This window comes from Stegastes partitus, unplaced genomic scaffold (assembly GCF_000690725.1).
Source record: "Stegastes partitus isolate 25-593 unplaced genomic scaffold, Stegastes_partitus-1.0.2 Scaffold38, whole genome shotgun sequence".
NCBI classification, from domain to species: Eukaryota; Metazoa; Chordata; class Actinopteri; family Pomacentridae; genus Stegastes; species Stegastes partitus.
Genome location: NW_007577769.1, coordinates 473,099 through 495,599, shown reverse-complemented (window position 1 = coordinate 495,599; position 22,501 = coordinate 473,099). Strand labels below are relative to the sequence as shown.

At 41.7% G+C, this 22,501-nt stretch overlaps 2 protein-coding genes across 2 annotated transcripts; both read right to left on the bottom strand.

The window, feature by feature from the left end:
* Nucleotides 1-190: 190 nt before the first annotated feature.
* On the bottom strand, nt 191-2,763 carry myadml2 (myeloid associated differentiation marker like 2). The gene has a single exon (XM_008303253.1). It carries the CDS (start codon nt 1,910-1,912, stop codon nt 1,001-1,003), a length of 912 nt encoding a protein of 303 aa, XP_008301475.1. The 5' UTR covers nt 1,913-2,763; the 3' UTR covers nt 191-1,000.
* Nucleotides 2,764-4,191: 1,428 nt separating this feature from the next.
* On the bottom strand, nt 4,192-11,253 carry notum1a (notum, palmitoleoyl-protein carboxylesterase a). The gene is made up of 11 exons (XM_008303241.1): nt 10,925-11,253; nt 8,067-8,119; nt 7,838-7,933; nt 7,413-7,473; nt 7,271-7,329; nt 7,028-7,130; nt 6,751-6,942; nt 6,547-6,644; nt 6,266-6,413; nt 6,126-6,173; nt 4,192-6,018 (listed from the first exon to the last, which is right to left on the bottom strand). Exons 1-11 carry the CDS (start codon nt 11,251-11,253, stop codon nt 5,715-5,717), a joined length of 1,491 nt encoding a protein of 496 aa, XP_008301463.1. The 3' UTR covers nt 4,192-5,714.
* Nucleotides 11,254-22,501: the final 11,248 nt, after the last annotated feature.

The following is a 22,501-nucleotide window of genomic DNA, read 5'->3' as shown; positions in this document are numbered from 1 at the left end:
CCTTTATTTCACTAGAGAAATGTTATATAGGTTATGTGTGTGGAAAAAATAAAAAATCCAGGTCTAATTTGGTGTTTTGAAGTATACAGAAAAGTGATGACACTGCACCAATGCTTTCTGCAGTAACAGCAAGTCAGTCTGAAAGTTCAGACAAAAGATGTTCACTGAAGACCTACTTCATACAAAGAAATGGGTATAGAAATACCAAACGTACACTGGCATTTTATTGGACATTGATCAATAACATTACAAGAATGTTACACTCATGTTTGTGCATAACATTAAGTGTAACAACAAAATAATCAATTTAATACTACTGTTGCACATTTGCTTGTAAAAAAAAAAAAAAATCATGTATTTGATACATTTAAACTTCAGTAACAGGAAAAGCCTACTAAAGCTGAACATACAGTATATGAAGAATATAATACAAATTGGTAAAATTACAGCAAAACGACTCAAAAGCCAAAACCAGAATCTATGTTCAGTGCATACTGTAGACTTAACACAAAATATACATCTCTGTGAGATATATTTTTATCCTGTTTGTTTAAATATAATTCTATAAATTGCTTCATCTTTGTAAGATTGATTCAGTCTGTCTGACATAACACTGTTCTAATCCTCGACATGTCACACGCTCCCATAGGTCTGTGTTGTATGAGACCACCAAAGCAACGAGGGCAGGAGGGATGCATTTGTTGCTGAGATGGACAGATTGCCTTGCGTCTTCTGTGAACAAAGTTGCTGAGTTTAGCGAATCACTGCACCTGGCAGGCCTCCATGGTAGGTCACTGCAGAACTTGAGAAAGTTTGTAGCACACACTGTACACTTATGCCGAGCACAGAGGCCAAGTACTAGATAAATACAGATGATAACAATTTTTTTACACACACATGAAATTATGCATCCAAGAAAATAAATCCTTCACACAAACCGGAGTATGCGAGCATGTTGGATGTGACCCAAAACTGTCTGAGGTTAAAAGGAGAAAGTTTTTCACACTGCAGAGCTGGAGACAAAGCGAATCCTCTGGGAGTAAACTAGATCAACAAAATATAATACTAGATTGACATTGGTGAACACTGCCACCACCACCTTACTATCCCAGGGACATTCTCCCCGTGGGCAGTCCTCAGGACGAGTAGTGGTGCCATATTTTTTATCAAAGCTGAAGATGGGCCAGATCAGTGCAGTACTGAGGTAGAGGATCACAGCAAAGAAGGTGTAGACAATCACAAACCGGTCAAATGGGAACCGCAGGGCAGACGTCCTACCGGAGACTGTCAATACCACCACTATCACAGTCACAGAGAAGCACAGGCTGTACACCACTACGCAGTACTGGGTGGCAATGTACTGGTTGTACTCACTGTCATTAGCCAGGGCCCCAAATATGATGCAAGCCACAAAACCCTGGACCACTTTAAGCAGACCAGACACGGTGGCCATGTAGCCCACCACCGCTCCTGGTTTGGCTCGCGTCAGGAACACTTCCACTCCGTAAGGGAAGCAGCAGACGCTGGAGCAGACGGTGACAGCGATGCGGTACATTTGAACATCGCAGTCTTCATCGGGACACTCTTCTTGAAGGAAGTAAACAGGGTAGACCACAGAGGCAGTGATGTACATGAGTGTTGCCAGCATGGCAAAGGCCACAGTGAAGTTGTCCCAGGATATTGGCATACATGCGTGGAGCCGTGTAATGTCCAAGGTGAACACAACCAGTGTTACAGCAAAGCAGAAGCACCACACAAACATGCAGAAGGTTCCGTAGCTGGCACTGTAGCCTGCGCTGTGCGACACAAGTGCCATTATGGTGCAACCAAGTAGTAGCTGGCACATTCGGGCTGCACCTAAAGGTGACAGCACAGCTTCTTTGTTGAGGTAGTGTCCTCCATGAGCATCCATGGTGTGCGTTGAAGCAGTTGTTTTTCTTGGTGAGATTCTTAACGTCCTGTTCTGGGTTGGTGTCCTTGCGGCCTACTCTTCTCTTTCACACAGACCTCACCCTTTCCTTGGTTTCCTTTTATAGATGGTCCTTAATTACAAATGTCTGTAATTTCTTTTCGGAGCTTGCTTTGTAATTACAGCAGCGTGCTTAAGATCAGGTTACATATATACACAGTTGTATAGAAGCTTGTGCAGTAGCTTATGATAATAAAATATATTTATTTAGGTGTTAGGAATAAAATATATATTTGATTGTCTGACTTTTACTGCACAAGGCTGTAAAGTATTCATGTAGAGTTTAATTTCTGTCCATTTTATATCACTGGTATTCGTCCATTTATAGTGTTTTTAAAAATATTGTATTTTTTCAAAGAATAAAAATATGATTTATGTCTTACTCAAAACTTTAACGTATGTCCTTCAAGGTCTTGGTGTTTTCTTTCGCTTGCTCCCTTCACTCACCAAGTTGTCCAGTGTATCAACAGTTCAGGGTAAAGTAAGGTCTTCTCCGACTTGCTTTCCTTTGAAAGTTGTATCCAGAGATCAGTCTTCAAACAACAGCCCTCAGTGCCAAACAAGTGGTAAGTTTGTTGTCCTGTCAGTCAAGTTCCACTGCTCATTGACTCTGCGCTTACAATTTCTTCATTGTAGGCCCTTCAATGCCCGTCAAAAAAAAAAAAAAAAAACTCAAACTGTCTCTTGCCGTTTGTCGTCCTGCGTCTGTCCTCTTTTTCCTCCTGGATTCGGTCTCTCACCCTGCTCCTCCTTTGTGTGTCAGTGTGCACTCAGTGGACTCCAAGGGGTGGCTGTTTAAATGAAAGTTTGTGCCGAGCCCGGATTTACAGGCCTCGCCAGCTCTATAAATAGGGGGTCTATATTCCACAGAGGGGTGGGATGCTACATGTGGCAGAGTGTGGGAGTCATATTTCTATGGAGCACCCAGAGAGGCTGAGTCAGAGCTCCCTCAGTAAGAAACTGGCATTTACACACAGTGTAATGACAGGGAGGAAGGCTAAGACTCCCATTAGAGGCATAAATTACATACAGGTTGAGAGGGATGATTATACACGAGTGATGGCAGATTTGACCTATGCTTGCAAGAGGGAATGGGTTGGCAGTTACTTAAAATACTTTAACCTGTGCTATTAGTGTGCTGTATTTTGATTTACAGAGTGCAAAGCGATTTTTACATAAAACCTCTATTTTAAACAGTTTTTGAAGTAGTGTTGGATGATACTCCACAAGTTTTTAAGCAACATTTTATTCAATCCTACGCTGTGCTTTTTGTATAAATACTATGTATTTAAGAACTACATATAGGTGAAATAAGAACTGTTTCTTTGTTTTTTAATGACGTCACTTACTAATTATATTATTCTAACTGGGCTGCTGGAACCGATCTGCTGTAAATCATATTTGTCTAATAAATGAGGTTACAATTAGGAACAGTCTGGTCTCCTAACAGTACTGTTGAGAGGTTTTCTGCAAATACAAACTGCATGCATTTTGGATAATGTAGGTACAAGGCTGTCCATCTTGATTCTAGAAATGTCAGTGGAGTGCAATACTGCCAGTTTTTCTTTAAATACAGTTTTGGTTTGTCACAGGAAGACGTCTTCCTCGAGCTGCTGTGATTTTGAGGAATAACAGATAATAATCTTACAGGGAACTCACCATCTTTTGACAATGTAGTTGTCGCTATGAGATGACTGCGTGCTTAGATTTGATGCGCAAAGATGACTGTGGCTCAACAGGTAGTGTAGGTTAGTGGTTTAATGCCCAGTTGCCCTGCCCACAAGTTAAAGCCTCCCTGAGTGAGACACCGAACACCAAATTACTCCAGATGTTTCGGAGTCGGCTCCTTGTGTGGCACCTTGCTGCCATCGTTTTGTGGGTGTGTATTTCAACGGGTGAATGAAAGACAAATTTTCAAGCGTGCAGTCTAGTTAACATAAACACAGCGACTGCACTGGACATGAAGGCACAGCAGAATCAAATAGAATGTATTATAGAATAGTTATTTTATTATTTACTCACCAATTCACTGTACTGACTGACACGTTTTCCATTTTAGGAGATTAACACTTTTCTTCCAAGGTGTTCAATATTTTTTGACTGCCTCTATCAGTCAAAAGTTATTGTTTAAAATAGCAACAAACTGTTTAATACCTATTCTACCATCACCACTACAATTATTATCATTTTTATAGTAATAAGAACAAGACTGCACACAAATATTTACCTTGTCGTATATGTAATGTGTCTTTTCTTTTGGGTACAAAGACATGCAATCAACACAAAGAGTAAAACAGCAATGTATTTACAATTTACAAAGAATCACTTCTCTGTGAAAAAAGCACTTATAAATATGATTTACATAACAAAATAAATATGTAAATTACCAATGTAGCTTGAGTTTGTTTTTTTTTTTCTGTTAAAAAATATGTTACAGAATAAACTTACAATTAGTAATACTTTTCCTTTTCTGGTGTGATGCGAAATAGAGGTCCTTTAAAAACATCATTTATAAAGACATCATTACATACAACATTGTCATTATATTAAAAAGTAATCTATGAAATATAAGAAGGGAGTTACAATAGTGAACACTTGAAAGAACCTATACAAATACTCAAAAAATATACAATACATGTTTTTTTTTATTTGTTTTTGTTGTTTTTTTTTGTCTCCCTTTAAATGTTCATTGCATTGATTTGAGGATTGCTGGACGACTGAGGTGACCTAACATGAATGTGTACCCTTCGATCAGGTTTGAACAGTCCTCTGATGATGGCGTGGCCTGTGAGAAAGAGGTATAGACTAGATGTAATGGCACTGTGGTGTATGTGCAGTTATTGATAAAGTGTTTCCAGGTCCACTTTAGCACCGCAATCAGTTTCTGAACACAACTAGACTGGACATCAAGACAGCTTTCAAAACTAAAAAAAAAAATGATGCCAAATTTGAACACTTTCAGGAATGAGTTGCCTCAACAGGGGTCCTTTCTGTGATCACATCATCAAACTGTAGAGCATTATCTGACTGTCTCACTATTTTTCATTTTAACTACTTTCTTTAGCAAAGAATTGAACCTTTAATTACAGTGTTAGTCCAATTGGCATATCTTTATCATTCAAGTGTATTGAAGTATTGGTGTCTAAGCTTGCTTTTGTTTTAGAGGTAAATAGAAAAAAAAGTTTCCTTCCTGGTCCAGTGTGTTTCTCCTCTTATCACATTTCTATGTTTCTGCCTTGATGTAGGTTATATTTGTGATTTCTATCAAACCATTTTTTTTAAAAAAACTGGACAAAGTTGTACTTTATATACTCTATAGTGACTACTTAACAAAGACAGCATCCTTACGTTATATCCCAACATTGTGGCTTTTTTTTAAAAACAATGACTCAATATAAAATGAGGATGAAAATAAAAAACTAAACATCAATGAGCATCCTTAAAACTGGATTACATTCATGATATTTTTTTTTTCTTTTACAAAGCAAAAGATCATTAAAATGGAGCGTAGCAGAAGGTTGTGCCTTTTCATGGTGGCGTGTTGCCCCTGTATGTGTCACCGGTTGTAAGGGTTGTGGAGCAAAATGAAACAGTAAACAGGAGGTCCGAGAGGATAGGATTTTAGGTAGAATGGATTGTGAAGTGAGATATGTATATGGAGGTATCAGGCATAGGAGACTGGCCAGAGAGACCAGCCAACTCTGCTTGGTTTTAGCTTGGAGATACTGTGTGTATGTGTGTCCCTTTAGCTGCCGCTGCTGAGCATGCCCAGTAGCTTGCTGGGGTCCATACCCTGCTGCTGGGCCATTTTCTGTACGTCAAAGCCCATGTGCATGAGGAACTGAATGACGTTCATCTCTTGTCCTGTGAACTGATCTCGGATGGTCGGGCAGGTGGGGTTGCAGTGTGGCCACGGGCAGCTGTCAATGAGATGCACAGGACAGCCTTTGGGTGGCGCTTTGTTGTTCCTGTTGTCATGGAGGCTGCGGTCCCAGCAGTGCAGCGCTCGGGGCAAGGAGGTGCCTTTAACCTGCACGTCAATCCAGTAGCTAAATCACAACACAAGGGGGCGCTGTCAGCTTACAGTTAGAAAGTCTCATAGGCAAAGCTTTGTGATACACTGAAGAGGGAGCATTAAATATTGAATCATACTCACTTCCTGGTGATAACTTCATGAGATAGACATGCTGGAGCAAACATGGCCCTGAAGAAAAAAGTAAAAAACATTTTAAAAAAGTCTGAACCTGTTCTGTAATCCGACTTAAGTATTTCTTTTAAAATGAGTCACGGCCTTACGGGACATCTTTGAGTGTGTTCCTCAGCTCAATGCCCAGGTTTTGGATGTAGCGCCACTGGCCTTCTTGCACAGGCTGCCCTGTTAGCTGGATGTTGTCCACTGTCAACTGGGCCTCATCAAATAGCCACTGGACCACAAATACAGGGCCTGCACAGGAAGAACAGAGCAGAGTGATATAAGATACAGCTCTACATGTGCCCTCAGTCTAATCACAAATGTACCACACAGACATTTGGACTCACACTGATGTCAAAAGTAACAAAGGAGATCCCAAACTCACTTTTTATTGATGGGAATACTCTATATCCAAAAAAACAGTTCCACTCCTCCCCTTCGTGTGTTTGCTTGCATTTGTCTGGTACCACTCCTCCCCAGTACCTGACAAAGATGGTAAAAAGAGCAGATAAGACATGATAATCTGCCCTGACTAAAATACTGGTCTAGCTCACAAAATGCCGTTTAGCATTTCAATATGATCTCATACTTGATGCCTCTTTTGATGGTCTCAGTGGGGGCACAGCTGACAGTGTCCACACAGTCAGTGCAGTGGTACTGCTTGTTGTCGAGGAACCAGCCAGAATCAGAAAGACCTCGCACTTGTATCCCAGTGTGCCCCAGTCCCTCCAGCAGCTCTGCTACACGATCCACATTCAGAAGAACCCCAGTACCGCCCGCGCTGCACACAGAAATACCCATAAGTATCCATGCAACAATGCAGTGTGAATTAAAACCTCACACGAATGTTTTACATGTGAACATACCTGCTTCCGGCTAAGAGGAGGACCTTCGCATTGTCCAGCCCTTTGGTTAGCAGGTCCTTCACAACCTCCTGAATAATCAGTGAGCCCATAAAGGCATAACCATCTGCAACAGAAAGAGATAGAGGAACTGTAGAATAACACTTCTTAAGAATGGACATTTTTGCTTTTATTGTGAGGATAGTGCATTGAAGGAGAATGACTCGCAGCTCTGGTCATGATTGTGAGTATTTACTGAACTCTTACTTTGCTCTGTTTTGGCTGTAGCGCCACTCCACACATCGCTGGAGCAGTACGGAATAAACCTGCACAGCCAACATAAAGTTCAAGTCACCAGTTATAGTTGAAAAATGAGCATCAACAAGCAGACAAACGCGAGTCAACTTACACCATGTTGGCATTCCACCAATGAGGGTTCTCCTCAGGCAATGGAGACAGGATCCCCGTGCCTGCAGAGACGGATCAACATGTATCATTAGCCATCCTGACTCCCCCAGACACATCCTCTTCTTACTCATCATCATTACCACATGGATTACAGTTATTACAGCGCAATGAGAGAGGGAGGCGTCTCTGTTCCTATAGCAGCGGGCGCCAGGTAGCCCTACAACGCAGCAACATTATGACCGGGTGTCGGTCTTAATAACACTGTAAATGAGCACCAATGCATCCGATCTTTTTATTTGCTGAGGTCTTTAAGTGGGATCTGGGTATGTTTTTGACCTTGTGATCAGGATTTGCTACAGGCCACAGGTAGAGTAACGGCAGGGCTGATGGGAGTGCAGTAAACTGTACAAACCAGCTGAGGCTGACCTGTTTTAGTTTGGGCCCACTTGGAGGAGCTCATCAATCTCCTCATAGTCTCATATCGACTGTCACAGTTCTCCTTGTTGAAGCAGTACCAGCCGCCTGGACACAGATGTACAAAAAAAACACAACATTGATCATTTCTCACATTAACTGTTTCAAATTATTCATCATCATAATTTTGGTCATAAAATTAGAAACATAATGAAATCAATTAAATTTGCAAAATACCAACCCTCTAAGAATATCAACCACCGTCTGCTGCCTCGAGATTCTTTTAGGTAGTACCTACAAGAACCAAAAAACACATATAAAATAAGCACATTGTAGCAGGCACTATGGTTAGGTTACACGCAGATCTTAAAAATATGTGAATCTGATCCTGATTTCTTTAAGGGTTATTTCTTACTGCCTGCATGACAGCATATCAACAGTAAGAGTCTCATTTCACAACTTTGAAAGACCAAAAAAAAACCCACTGAAAAGTAATACCCTTACTGTTTCTACATCAGTGATGGTATCCAAGCATAAAACATAAACAAATGTGACATCATCCCTTTAACACAAACAAGAATGTCCTGTTAACTTTGTCGATTACAATCTTTAAAAGGTGACACAAAACAGCAAAACAGAAATTCCGCCAACATAAATCTGTTGAGATCACAGAAGGGAACAATGAGGTTGTGTGTATACGCTGCACTTGGGAAAACTGATATAGTGATCGAACAGGAGATAAACATCATCCTGTCCCCTATCCTGTTTGTACTGTAGATACCAGTAGATGGTTTTCCTCAAGGATCGGTAGTGTACCATGATCTTTTTATTCAGAGCTCATCATTCTTCCGTCTTTACGCAAAGCATGGATAAAATCAAGGCTCCCACCCAAAGAAATGATATGATAAGAGAAATACGACATCTGTATTTTGCTTTTGTAGACACACACTCACGTAGGACCCACATGTGCCCAAGGTAATAACCTTAAAAGTTTCCTGGGTAAGATAAGTGGAATCTGAGGTATTTATTGTGCCAGACTGGGACCTTAAGAAGAAGTTAACGCTTGCTAGAATGCAAGAGATATGTGCCTGTCGGTCCAGAAGAGGGCAATGCTATCATGATTCTCCCATGGTGCTATATATATATATATATATACATATATATGAGGAAAAAATCACATAGGGCAAATTCTGAATTTCTCATGCGTAAAGTAGCTTTAGCCACAGAAACAAAAGCCTTCTAAATGTGTTTTTGTGATGCAGATGCTTCTTTTTTTTCTCTTTTTAATTCAGTTTTACGAATGACTCAACACAAGAGATTGCCAAATACATTTCAGTGACTTTAAAGAAAACAGACTTGGCTGAAGCTCGGAGCTGCTTGCTCAGACACTGAATCACACTTTGGCTGCGTGCAATGTTTTATACTATTATTGCCAGTCACAGTCAATGATGTAGGCTGAGGGCAGTGCACTACACTTCCAAACAACAAAGTGAAGGCATTCTTGGCATGCTGTTCAAGCCAAGAGGGAAAGGTGCTGTGTCAACCTACTCACTCTAACAAGTGCAACTCCAGGAGATGAATCACACAGTTCAACCATTCCAGTTCACTAAATGATTGCTTTCCACTACGCTTCGAAGTATGTATATGTAACTGTGACAATACCTCTCTGGAAAATAGTGTTGGATGGATTGGCATCCTAACTGATAACAGCCACAGTGAATAAAAAGCCCATCTGCCAGTAACTGTTCCCTGCGCTCGTCCTCATGCCGCGTCTCTAAAGACCTAAGAGCTTTACTGCGCTAACAGACAGCTTTTTGTACCCGGCACTTTGGGGTTTAACAGGAATTAGACAGGATTGTAAATCCATAAATTGACATGTATATCAAACATCATTTTGGTTAAGTTGATCCAAAACCAAACTGCTCTCAGATGTTAACAATGAAGATCATCAAACTCTCACAATGCGGCATGAACAACATTTAAAGAATTTAAAAGACTTTATATAATGTTGCTGTCTGCTGTGGGACTGTTACAAGTAAATTAGGGGCATGTAATTTATTGTGGCACAGCTTGTGCAATATTTCAAAACCTTTGAGGCAGCATCATGTGCTGACAGTTTGAGATACAAGTGAAAAGACTTGGATGTGAAAGACGTGTATGAATGTGACAAATTAGACTTTTTACTTGACTTATCAGGATTGTTTATACAGAAATCAGTTTAACCCCTGCAACTAAATTCAAAAACAGTCTGTATACCTGAGCAGTGTTTAGGTATTAAACAAAGGGAGAGACTAGATCTGTCTGATGCTGCTCATTCCTTATGCGCAGAGAAACCATGTCGGCTTTCTTGCTGCCAAATGGATTTCTGCTTAACAACAATGTCAACAGTGGAGATCATTGCGCACAGATGCAGCTATCCATAGGTGACACACCAAACACAGAAACACAGAAAACCTAACTTTAAACTAACAGGGCTATTGACAAAAAAACCCGGTGTATTTTGGAGCTGACCAGTGAAACCAAACTGCTTTAAAATCACATGTCAACAGTCTAAGCTCTGTGTACAATCACCAGAGAGACAGACGGACAGAGAAAGATGGGCGGGGGTCTGCAAACTAAAATCTAAACTTTCTGCAGAGCAAATCCTGCATTCTAATTTGAAGCAAAGGAAATGAAGCATAGGCCGTGTGGCTATCCGCAAATTTCACGCTTCGCTGACGCAAAGCAGCTGTCTATCTCATTCCGACTGAGCCATAGTCTGCATTAGGACTTTGCTCTGTTTCGACTTTTATCATCTGCCGTGTTCTTATTCATCTACTGTTCACCCTTTTCAACATTTAAATAGTTAATAATCGAAAATGAAATTGGGCGAAAACTGAGCAACTCTATGGAGACTTTTGTCCTCAGGCCAGATACATGTGGGGTACTTGGGGTAGCAGGTTGACCATCAGGATGGGGTGCGCCCTGCTCAAGTACTCTTTAAACAAAATAACAGTTCCTGTTTGCTCCAGGTTGCGCAGCTGATCCCGCTTTGACCAGCCGGCGGTCCGCTCACCTGGTGATCACACTTTATCACTCCGTATCTCAATCGGTACATACCCCGCGGGACTTCCGTCGTTGCAGGTGACAGATGTATTCTCCAAAAAGTTCAGCTTCATGTCGTAGTCAAGCTTCTGCGCCGAGCACGGGTAGAGGGACTGCGCCAGGTTCTTGACTTGCGTCATGAAGTTATCCATGTTCTCCTCCACCGCGGTGAAATCCAGAGGGAAGCTCTCCGTGGTATCACCCCGGTCCGCCCGGTATGTGGGAGGAGGTGGTGCGCGTCGTGGTTGTGGGTTGCGGCCACCCCGGAACCTCCGTGCGCAAAGAGCTCCGGACTGCATCAGCACCAGCAGCAGCACTGATGAAACCATTCTGATCGCTGTCATCTTCACACGTCTTTCCTCCTGTGAATGCACCGTCCGTCAGAGGGATACAGCAAATTGTCCTGATGGAGCTGGAAAGCGTACGGGGATTACGCACGAGTTTAGAGACGCAGCAACACCTTCTATCAGCTCCTAAACGCGCAAACTTTATGTTTTTCAATCACAGTCATCCGTTTAAATGTCTGGATTTATTTCAAACTTTTCTCAGCCTTTGCTCAGCTCTGCTGTACAACTCAAGCGCTTCTGGATCAAGCGCACAGCTTGAACGACAACACTGGTGCCATGCTCTTGTATTTTATTCAAACTTTCCCCCCTTGTGTGTCTGTCCAGCCAATCGCAGGAGCGGGGCAGGACTCAGGGCATGATCAAGCGTGGCAGACTGCCCCCCTTTTTAATTTATAGAGGGAAAAAATGTCCATGCGTTGGTTCTTTTGATCCGCAATGTTTTATTTGATGTGGTGGCTTTTATTGGCCTTGAAATGCCCATTTCCCATTCCACCACAAATTTATGAAGTGAGAATACGCATCTTGTTACACACTTGCCTGAAAAGCAAGTGGGAAAAAACAAAAACAAAATCAGTGCAGAGTTCAAACAATATTTGTCCAAGAAAAGGGAGAGTTTATTTATTTGTAAAGACTTAACCGGCTAATTATTGTTGTTATTATTAGTTTGTTGACTTGTGACACCAATGTCACAAGTCAACTTTGGTTAATGTGTCAGTTTGTGGTGTTTTTGTACCTGTGAGAGTAAGGTAATAACTATCCAGAGAGAATCATCTATTGTCACCATCATCCTCATACCTCTTTGTAAGAATTCAGTTCCAGATCTAACTAGTTTAGTTCTTTGCGTTTTCTGAATGTTCAGAAAAAGGGACTTAGACACTTTAAAAAAAAAAAAAAAAAAATCCAGACTGGGCCTCTAAAGATCAAAGCAGCCATCACTCTTTCTCCCTCCTTTTCGCCTCCTCCCTTCTACTTCAATCTCTTCCAAACTTTCCTGCTCTACTGTATATTTTAAGTCGAGCATCCTGATGGGAAGCCAGCTTCTTAACACAGGAATGCCTCGTTACGCTTGAGGTAGGCTTCCCTCGAACAACCTCTCATTTTAAGGACACATTTAAGTTGAAGTGTAGCTCGCGGGGCAAAAGCAATCATTCGACAAGGTAACACGTCATGATGGTTGTTTGATGACTGTTGTCTTTGGTTGGAGCTCATTCTGATTGTGTGAAACAGACTGACAGCTCAGTCGTACCGCACGTTGTGGGGAAGTGACATGGTGCTTGTGCACACTTTTGTGTGATAGTATTATGAAGATCCGTTAAAAGGATTTTACTCCACTTTTCGTCATGTCTACAACTGTTCTGGCATAAATCCCAGCCTACGATAGGTTATTGATCAAGACCGTATTAGTATTGTGATGCCATTGTAGTTAACTGAGCCATGTTTCTTCAGACATCGGGACAGATTTTAAGAGAATCTTTATGACTGTGACTGACAACCCATAAGGGCACCATCACTGAACTGTAAAATTTAGTTTGGCACATGCTGTCAGTCAGGTCACTTATTATCAGTGGAAAGTTGATCAGATTTCTTTTCCCCTTTTTAATAAACAGATTTAACTTGAGCATTTCATTTTTGCAACTTCTAACTTCTTCTACAATAATTACTCTTGAAAAAGATGTGATAAGGTTTGAAAATGTTGACAGAAGGTCAGCCAAATTAGTGCGTTTCGGACAGGTCAGTCGTACACAACAAAAAGAACATCATCAGGGTAAAACAGCTTCATGTTGTTTGAGAAAAAACCTTCCCAGCCCCATGGCTAATCAGTGTGCATAAAGGATGTCAAACTGTTTTGAGCCAGGTAGATGGATATGAAGTCACCAGCGGGACTGATGGTATTCATTGGGAACTTCAAACAGATGCTTGTATAGATTAAAACATGTGGTAGGGCCCAGGAGGAGAGGCTCTGTCACAGATTGAGTCTAGTCACTTTGACCCATACCTCCCTGTTTTATCACACGTCATCCTCAAAAATGTAACCCTTAAATCACTCGCAGATGGACGCTGGCCTCTGACACACTCACACTACCACGAAGAGATGCCCTGGCGGTGAAACGTCCTCTGACCGAAGAAGTGTGAGCTGCAGATGCTCGCGCTTGGTGGTGGGATCTAAATGTGTAGATTCAGAGAGAGAATATGAAGGATTCTGTTTTACAGTGACCTAACAGTATGAGGCGGGAGACAAACTTAGAAGCACTTGTCAGCTCTGCTACCGTTGGTGCACGGTGGTTTGTTCTCTACTGTGCACCTTGTTTGAACTCCAATCACTAAGCCTTTCTGGCTTTCACTTGTAATTCTCTCTCCCCCCTTTTTCTATGCCTCCCATCCTCCCTGTGTAGCATAGACACACATTTAACCATGCAAGTCTGAATGGATTAATCCTAGAATTAGGTCATTTGAAAATGACCCAGCTGTTCTGATGGCAGTCCCTCAGAAGTGCCCCCATAGCCCCCACCCCAACTGCAGGCCTCCTGTGAAAGTCAAAGCTTGTCTTTCATCTCCGATCAGTTTCATGTGCCCTCACAGATCCACAGGTTTTACTGCTTAAGTCTGGGCTGGCAGCATTGATCATGTGACCATTGCCTGCCTGGCGTTTAGACACATCACAGCCCCGTGAGCCGTCTCTGTCTACGCAGCCTGCCAGTTCTGCTCACACATCCCCGTCGTTCATCTCCCCATGCCTGTTAATTTTGATTTGCACATGCTGTTGTTGAGGGTCCATCCGTGATCATCAAATCCTGCTAGTTGGAACTGTTAGGTCAGGTTACATCAAAGAGATCAGGAGGGATCAGCCTCTTGAAAGGGACAGGCTCTGGCTCACATCATCAGAAACAGGTGGAGGTCCTCATTGGAAGAACAAAGGAGAGATCACCATCTATAAAACTTTTATATATCATAGAAGAGTTTCTTTAAATTCCTTTAAATTGCCACCTTCTCCCACACAGACAGCGCAAACTATATAGCACCACGCAGCATAAAACACACAATGACAGGTTAGGGATTGTGGGACCCAACAGGACTAAATCCTGTGAAGGTCACAACAGCAAAGCTTCGGACTTAGTGGTCTTGTGCCACAAAGTGCTTCATTATGGAAATCTGCTAAAAGCCAGGACAGGGAGGGAATTGGAAATGCATGGGATACAACTCAGGTGTTGGGAATGTTGGGAACCTTTGTCTATATTGTGTTAATGGGTTGTAATTTCTCATATGGTACACATTTTGCAGCCATTGTTTGTTTTTCAAAAGACAATATTAGATTTTGACATTCTGTGTATTGATTTTTACTGAAAGAGAAACCTTTGAGTGAAAGTGCCATATATAAAAGTGCAGACCATTTATGTTATTTTTCCATATATTGAGAGTTTTGCTTGAATTAACACAATGACAATTTCATTTACAAGTCGATGTGGCTGTGATGCTTGAGAGCTTTGAGGCTATCTGCCCCTATGAAAACATTTAAAACCTCAGCTTCTGTTCTGTGTCACCTTGAGGCGAGCCTCCGGAAGAATGTCCCCTTAATTTCATGTTGAAGCTATTGTTTAAAACCAAAAACAAACATGTACAGAGGTTTTGGGGTGTTAACACACTGTAGAGCTCCTTTCATGTGCCCTCACCACATGTTCCTGATATTACCCAGAGAATCAGTAAACAACCTTGATCTTGACTTAAGTCAAGAGGTGCCATCTAAGATGTGGATGTAAATGGGGAGTAAGAGAGAGTGAGAGAGGCAGGAGACATCTGTCGAGCAGGCTCTCATTTCGTAAGAGGAGGCCGTCTATTGGTTACAGATGATGCCCTGTTTGATAAAAATGAACTCTTTCAAGATAGGACAGCTTGCATTAGGGGTCTCTCTGGCACCACGGGGTAATCAAAAAGTTCAGCTGACAGGTCAGCTGTTTGTTGTTGATCTTTCATCTGAATGATGGTCACAAAGTAGCTGCTGTTGCCTGTAAATAGTTCTGTCACGTCATTCATACTCATCAAGATGGATGTTTGTGCCTGTCAGGGTGGGGGTACATGCATGTTTTGCGTGCGTGCCTGTATGTGTGTAGGAATGTGTTGGTGTAATGGAGGATGACTGAGGTGCACCAGGCTGTGTTGGAGGTACCGGTGCGTCAATGTGCAGCTTTCCTCCCGGAGTTTTCCATTCATGCCTGGTGCCTGAATCACTCTTTGCAATGGCCTCTACCAGGTAGCAATGGAGGAGGGACCAGAGGCCAATTACCATTCAAGACCTGCTATTATTATCATCAGAGAGGCGGCAGCGCTCCTGCCCCTGTGACTATTCTCATCCTCAAGGAGACAGAGAATCAGGCCCTTTGGTCTCAGAAATGTTTATTTATGCCACAGATTTGCCAAAGGACATGCAAAAGCCCTTATTACAGGTCATGACAGTAGAGCCACAACACATTATTCACTTTCTGTCCTTTAACCTGGTAGTCTGTACAGGGAAATTCTTTTGAAGTCCACACCCTGCTGCAAAATATGGTCATTATTCATTTACGCGAGAGCAGTATTTGAAGCTGTTTTTTTTTTTTTAGCTGTAGACTTTAAAGACGCCAGGTACGGAGACTTGATACCATTATTTATTTATTTGAAATAATTTTATAGGATTTTGGTTTTATTTTGGTTTTTATAAAGAACAAAAGTATTAAAGTGAAAAAGTTCCTGATGTGCAAGATAAATCTGAACTGTTCAAAACTTTTAGTGCCAGCTTTAAGAACATGGAATAAAACGAACCCGTAACTAAAGGATAAGTTTAGTGGAAATGTTCTCTAAAAAAAAACACCATAAGTTTGGACCAGACATTCCCTGTCCTGGAAAACCGTCGCATAATGTTGTGAGTACACAGTATGCGCTTTAGTCCACTAAACCACTGGGACACCATTAGCGCATGGTATGTGCCTCATTATTTTTGACACTCTCTTAACACCAAGCAGCCGTTTTCTTTTATCCTCTCACCAAGAAGATGAGGCTACTGTAATCAAAGAAGACAATGATCAGTGCCAGCCTCTTAGCCTGGCCTGGTACCTGCTTTGATGTCATATTTTGGTGTATAGCAGGCTGTGGCCGATGCCAACGAGCACCCATAGTCGCCAACTGTCTGACAGGCTGGCTTTAATCAGAATGACATCACTCTGCTACTTGATTACTTTCCATGGGCTCTTCCAGGCCTGGGAATTTTCTTCCTGGAATCTGAAATCATCATCCCTGCCTTTACACCCTTCGTTTCAAAGTGAAAGAAACACACATCTAAGACACAAATTAGCTTGTGTGGCGCACACACACAGTATTTATAATCAAAGCTAACAGTAGACTAACTGTTAGTACTGAGAGGCATTCGCCTTAAGATTCTGTCAGTCTTGCCAGAAAAAGGCATTTTTGAAGACAAGTTAAGTTTGGTTTCTTTGATAATCCTTTAACGCAGTGTGCTTTGTGATGCTAGTGAAACCAGCTCAGTAAATTTTAAGAGACAGTATAAGAACACAACATGAAGTGTGGAAAATAAAAACAACTGTTCACACTGCAATCTTTCAACTCAACATTTCCCTTCCCTTGATTTTTCCCTCAATGGGGGAGAGAGCAGTGATAAATTACAAGGTAGAATCCAAAATGTTTGCTTTTGGAGGAAACCGAGGAAACTGCAGCGTGAGGTGGATATTTATAACTACCTTCTCCTCCGGCAGGCTGGCAGTGTTGCCTCTCTGCCCAGCGTCGGTTTCACAGGACAGGCGTCTGCCTTCACCTGTAGGTCTGGAGCAGACTGGCTCTCTTCCCCACATCATACACACTCTCCTGTAGATGCCCTGAGGATCAAGAGGTGTCTGTGAGCCCCTGACCATCCTGGGACTGGAAACTAAAGCTTAGGATTTTCAAAAGGAAAAAACATTTCAAAGGATTACAGAGTATGTTTGTTTATTCTCAGCAGAGAGGATGTAGAGAATGACTGCATATCTTCAAGAGGCTGAAGTGGGATAGACAGTACATAACTCATGTGCCTGCCAAGTCCACACTACCCTTTGATGTATTCAGATGCGAGAGCGTGTATCGTCTTACAAATGCTGGTAGGTATAAGTATCATTGTGTGATCTAAGTAGAAACTCGGACTGAGATATAATGAAACCAATTTAACCGGGGTAGAGAACTACTTCTGACGAAGCCATCTGCACAATTGAAATCTGTGTGTCATCCCGCAACGATTTCATCTTCGGTCCTGAGGTCACCTGTGGTCGGCTAGTAGAAACATTTATTCAAAACAAGGTAACATATCTGTTTGGGAATATACAACACCCACTTCCATTTCTCCTGTGGCAGGAAGAAGGTGGTCATTTGTGGGAAAAAGAAAGTGTTACTCAGGCTTTACTCACAGGGTGCAAAATAAAGCCATGACTGGGACACATCATCTTGTTTTCGTGATGACTAATGAGTTGATTGCTACCAGCACCTTTTTCTATGGCTACTTTTGATCTGTTCATAATTCACATTCCTGGAATCTGGGAATGAATGACCCTTCTGGACACCCTGAAAAAAACATTGGGGAAGGCAGTAAATGTGAACTACATAAAGTCTAGGTTGTTTTTTCCATAATTCTATTCCTCTTCACTGTATGTCTGTAAACTAAGGAAATGATGGCCGAGCGTTAAATAAAAAGAAAAAAAAAAAGATCTGGATTGCAGTTGCTGTCATTGTCAAGCAATAATCCTAAAGTGAGAAGTACAAAAACAATTAAGACAAAACATCAGGAGAACAAGACCAAATTCCATTAAAGTGAATGCCGTCACATCTGGAGGACAGGTGTTGTTCTGTTTCTCATGTGTCAGAAATTTCTCCCTAATTTACTTATTTAACAGTCCACAAAAGCGAGAGTGAAGCGGTTATGTACCTCTGGATTTGATATGGGAGAGTCTTAGGGAAACCAAAAGGCATGGTTATCCCTCTAAAATGAGAGCACGGCAAGCAGGTAGGGAAAAGGACAACTGTAACATGTCTAGAGCGTAACCTGTTCTCCGGCCCTCACTTTGAAACCAGATGAAGCTTGGCTTTGGCCCTGAAGTCATTATACCTTCAAAGGTAATTAACACATGGCTTTTGTTTGGACCCGATGAGCCCCAGATTATGTAGGTACAGATGGTCAGGGGGGCTGACGACAGATACCAAGAGCAAGGTGTGCTTGGATGTGCTTTCATGTCAGCAGGAAGTGCTTGACCCCTGGCCCCCTCTTGACCTCAAATCTGGGCTGTCAACACCACTTCCTTGAGTGCCCTGTAAAGATTAACATGTGGACAGAGACAGAAGGCCTTCAGACCCCTGTGCGATGACCAAGCGTACCCAGCTGGCATCTCTGCCCTGCAACACCTTTTGGTAGTTATGCTAATCCAAGGTTGTATAAGATCAAAGGCTTGTTTTTAGCAATTTCTTTGAAGCCTTGTGAATGAAGCTACAACATTTGTGTGAGCTTAGATTCTATTGTATTTCTTAGTGCTTGTTATCATGAACAAGTATTATTCTGCTCTGCTTTAATATCTTAGGCATGTATCTTGCTTTGTGCTAAACACAAAATTAAAAAAATAAAAAAACTTGACTTATCTCCCAAGGTGGTAAATCGCAGCACTTCCTCCAATGCCATCAAAGGGAACGAGGCCTTGACCTTGACACCACACAAGCACTACGTTCCATCTAGAGATGAGCTACTTTTCCCTTAAAGTCCACTGATCTCACTCCCAGTTCAGATATCACAGGGACCATGAGTATCATCATGTGTAGAGGTATTTTGACTCATCTACGTAAGTATTCATTTGTGAACAATTCTGTTTTATTAACTGAACTTTAAAGGAAAAGGAAAAGAAAAACACACACACATATATATTTTTATTTTTTTTGCTTAGAGCAGTGAGAAGACTGATGATCCTGTATGCGAAGTATGCAGCTACTGCTAACGGACTTAGCATAAAGATCGGACACGTGGGCAGACAGCTAGACTGATTCTTTCCAAAGCAGTCACGGTGTTAGATTTTTTACTACACAGTTTTCTTGGCCAAAAGAATGTCATCACAATGTCTAAAGGAAATTTGGGGGGAAAAAAGAAAAAAAAAAACTGCTGTCTGTCAAAATTAATCTTCATTCATCCATCTCTTTTTTAGGAAATAAATTACTACTTAAAATGAAGTATAAAGAGGTGGAGCAAGAGAGAGTCTATAAACATAACTTTCCTGTAGGCTGTTCCTGTCAGATAGTTACTGGCGCTTAATTATTCACAATATTATCTTATGTGCATTTTTAAGCTGATATCAGTATTTCATTTTAAAATTTCAAATACCAGTGTATCACAGCATCCCTAGGCTGTACGTAACATAATCCAGTTCTCAACACCTCTCATAATCACTACTGGACACATTATATTTAGTTTGTTTACATGTAAAAATGTTAGTTCCTCATTTTCTCTGAGCTTAGTATGAGGCTGGTATGAATCTTCTTATTCAAATCACTGTGAGCTTTTGATGCTGTGTGACGAAGAATTGCATCCAGGGTAATTCACATTAATGAGTAACGCTAAACTTATGGCAGACAAACCTTTTGGCCAAGTGTATATACTCTCATAACAGAGTATGACAGCATGCAAAAGTACTATAAGGGGGTAGGATTCAGATTCAGATAGCAGCAGTAAGCTCCACTCCACATGTTGTCAGTCAGGAGTGTCAGACCGCTCCAGATCTACATTATCTGTGCCCCTGCAAGCATCAAACACACAGTGATCCCTACAGTTTAATGTGAATTATCTCAAGCAGATACTTGGATCTATGGGTCAGCAGCCTGTCTCAGGAGAGTGTTTGATGATGGCATTTTATTGTTCCAGAAGGTCAAGATCTTCAAAGCTCTCCTTCTGTTCTCCACAGGGCACCCGGGCAGCAGCTGTCGGAATACACTCTGCTTTGTGTTTTTATACGAGAGAAGAGGTAGGTCAAGCTCACTCTCACAGAAATGTTTTTACTGGGGGGCAGGCACTCAGCGGACACCATAATATTGTTGTTCTGCCCTTTTGTGCTGAGGAGCGGGGAGCGTGTGAATCCTGTCGGATGGGACGTCACCTTTCCCGGGTTTGACGCTGATCAAATAGCCTTTTTGGCATGATTCAGCAGTATGCCCGCATGTGTGAATAAACGTGTATGTGTGTGAATCGTTACAGACAAAACAGACCACCGCTTGGGCTTTAGATTAAATGTCTTTTCTTCTGTAGACCTGTGTAAGAGCTTTTACTCCTGGGTCACACCAAAGTCTTGCACAATCCTGACAGGATTCCACAGCAGATGATCCGACCTGACTCGCTGCTTGTGTCAGACCAAATAAAAAAGCGCTATAAATTGTACCTGTCTTATTACGGACTCCCATAAAGCATTAGGAGACAACATCTATAAACTGGCCAGTTGCAATGCTGCACGCACCATCTTAAAGTAAGAATTGTGAATATGTTTGCAAATACAGGGTTTGTTTTAAAGAATGATCGCACTCGTCCCAACAAAAGTAAATGCAGATAAGCCACAGCAGAAGTGCGACCACCCCGCATCGCAGCGCTTTGTTTACTCGTAGTTATTTAAAAAGATTTTTTACCACACATTCCCTCTCAACGTCTTCCAGCTCTGAATGCAGTCGTAGAGGGGTGCTGCAGGAAAATAAAAGAAGCCTGTGAGTTGAAGAAAAAGGCAGACTGAGAAAAAAATCGCAGTTACAGTCTTCTTCTAACTACAACTGATGACAGACTAAATATCAGAGGTTTGTCATGAGCGTTGATGACGTCTAACCTGTCGGGAAACTTGAAACTAACGAGGATGCAGTGATAAGACATGGATGATGTTGTAGAATAGCTCTTACACTGTTTCCCTTTAGGTTTGACCACCCTGAAATGCTGACTCTTCTTACGGTTGCTGTGATGCCTCTCCGCCCTTCGCCCTTCTCTTTTGACAGGATATCCATGAAAGACTCCCCTCCTGCTCCCCTCCACCTGTTTTCACATCCAGGAAGCTGAAGAGGCTCCTTTTCATGCTGCTGCTATGCATTTGAAGTGTCCAGTTGCTGAACACATACACTTGAGATGGTCTGTGGTTTGTGTCTTTGATAGCTGGAATGCTGTTTTGGACTTTCTTACACAGCTACAGGTCAAAATGCAGCAACCCTAAGCCGGTTTATTTTCCAGCTTTACAGACATGTAGAATAGGAGTACCTTTGTATTGCTGTGTATCTCATCGCTATGCTGTGAAGCTCACTGAAATAACAACAATGACAATTTGTTTTCACTTAAACTACTGCAAGTCACCACAAATTGACGTGATTAAAGTAGCGCCCACTCTGCTCCACAACACATAAGTAGTTTGTCACAACTGTCAGAGTTTTGACCCTGCATAGAGTGGAATGAAAGCAGTGCCGATAATTCCTCTCTGCTCTAACAGAGCTGTTTTATGTGCCCCCCCCCCCCCCCCCCCCCGAGAACCACTAACATTGAAGACAGTTGGTTGACTCAGTTTTCCTTTTTTTTTTTTCCTTTTTAAATCTGTAATTTCCAACATTTCTCTGGCTTTTTGGTTTTGGCAGTGCCAAGAAATAACAAAACCCAGATTGCATGCAAGAAGTTTAGATCAATTCATCAGTCTGTCTTCTTTGCAGCATCAGTATAACATGAAATGCACTGCAGCAAACTAAACTTTTGTTATATCATCAGCTCTGGAGAGAATCAACATCAGTGAACTTGCTCAAGAGCGGGACACAGTAGCAGAAAGGGGTCAGTGCTCAAACAAAATGCTATCACTTTGATCATTTTCTACTGCTCTTTGATCTCAGCGCTCTTAAAAGGGCCGATAATGATGTTTAATTGATTATGTAGAATGAACAAGCTTGGTTTGCTCTCATATCATTCATTCCTCTCCCTTTTCGTGTGTTCTCTCCAAAAAGAAGATCGCTTGCATGCCATATTGCCCCTTCCCTTTCTTCTTCTAAAACAAATAAAGACGTCAAACATCAAAGCGTTTCTTGGTTAATAAAAGAAGACCTCAAATATTTTCCATTATGTTTAACATGGTTTTGGGTTTCGCCAACCAGAGGAATAACAACAGGACAGAATAAAATGACGCTTTTTTTTGTTGTGCTCCATTTCTGTGTTACAGAGGTTGAGCAGACCAAACTCGAGCATGTTCTTTGATCT

Coding starts and splice junctions, on each gene's coding strand:
- myadml2 (XM_008303253.1), bottom strand. CDS start 1,912: ATGGATGCTCATGGAGGACACTACCTCAACAAAGAAGCTGTGCTGTCA.
- notum1a (XM_008303241.1), bottom strand. CDS start 11,253: ATGACAGCGATCAGAATGGTTTCATCAGTGCTGCTGCTGGTGCTGATG. Junction 8,120..10,924: donor AACGACGGAAGTCCCGCGGG/GTATGTACCGAT, acceptor TGGTTCTTGTAG/GTACTACCTAAAAGAATCTC. Junction 6,019..6,125: donor CATGAAGTTATCACCAGGAA/GTGAGTATGATT, acceptor GTTGTGATTTAG/CTACTGGATTGACGTGCAGG.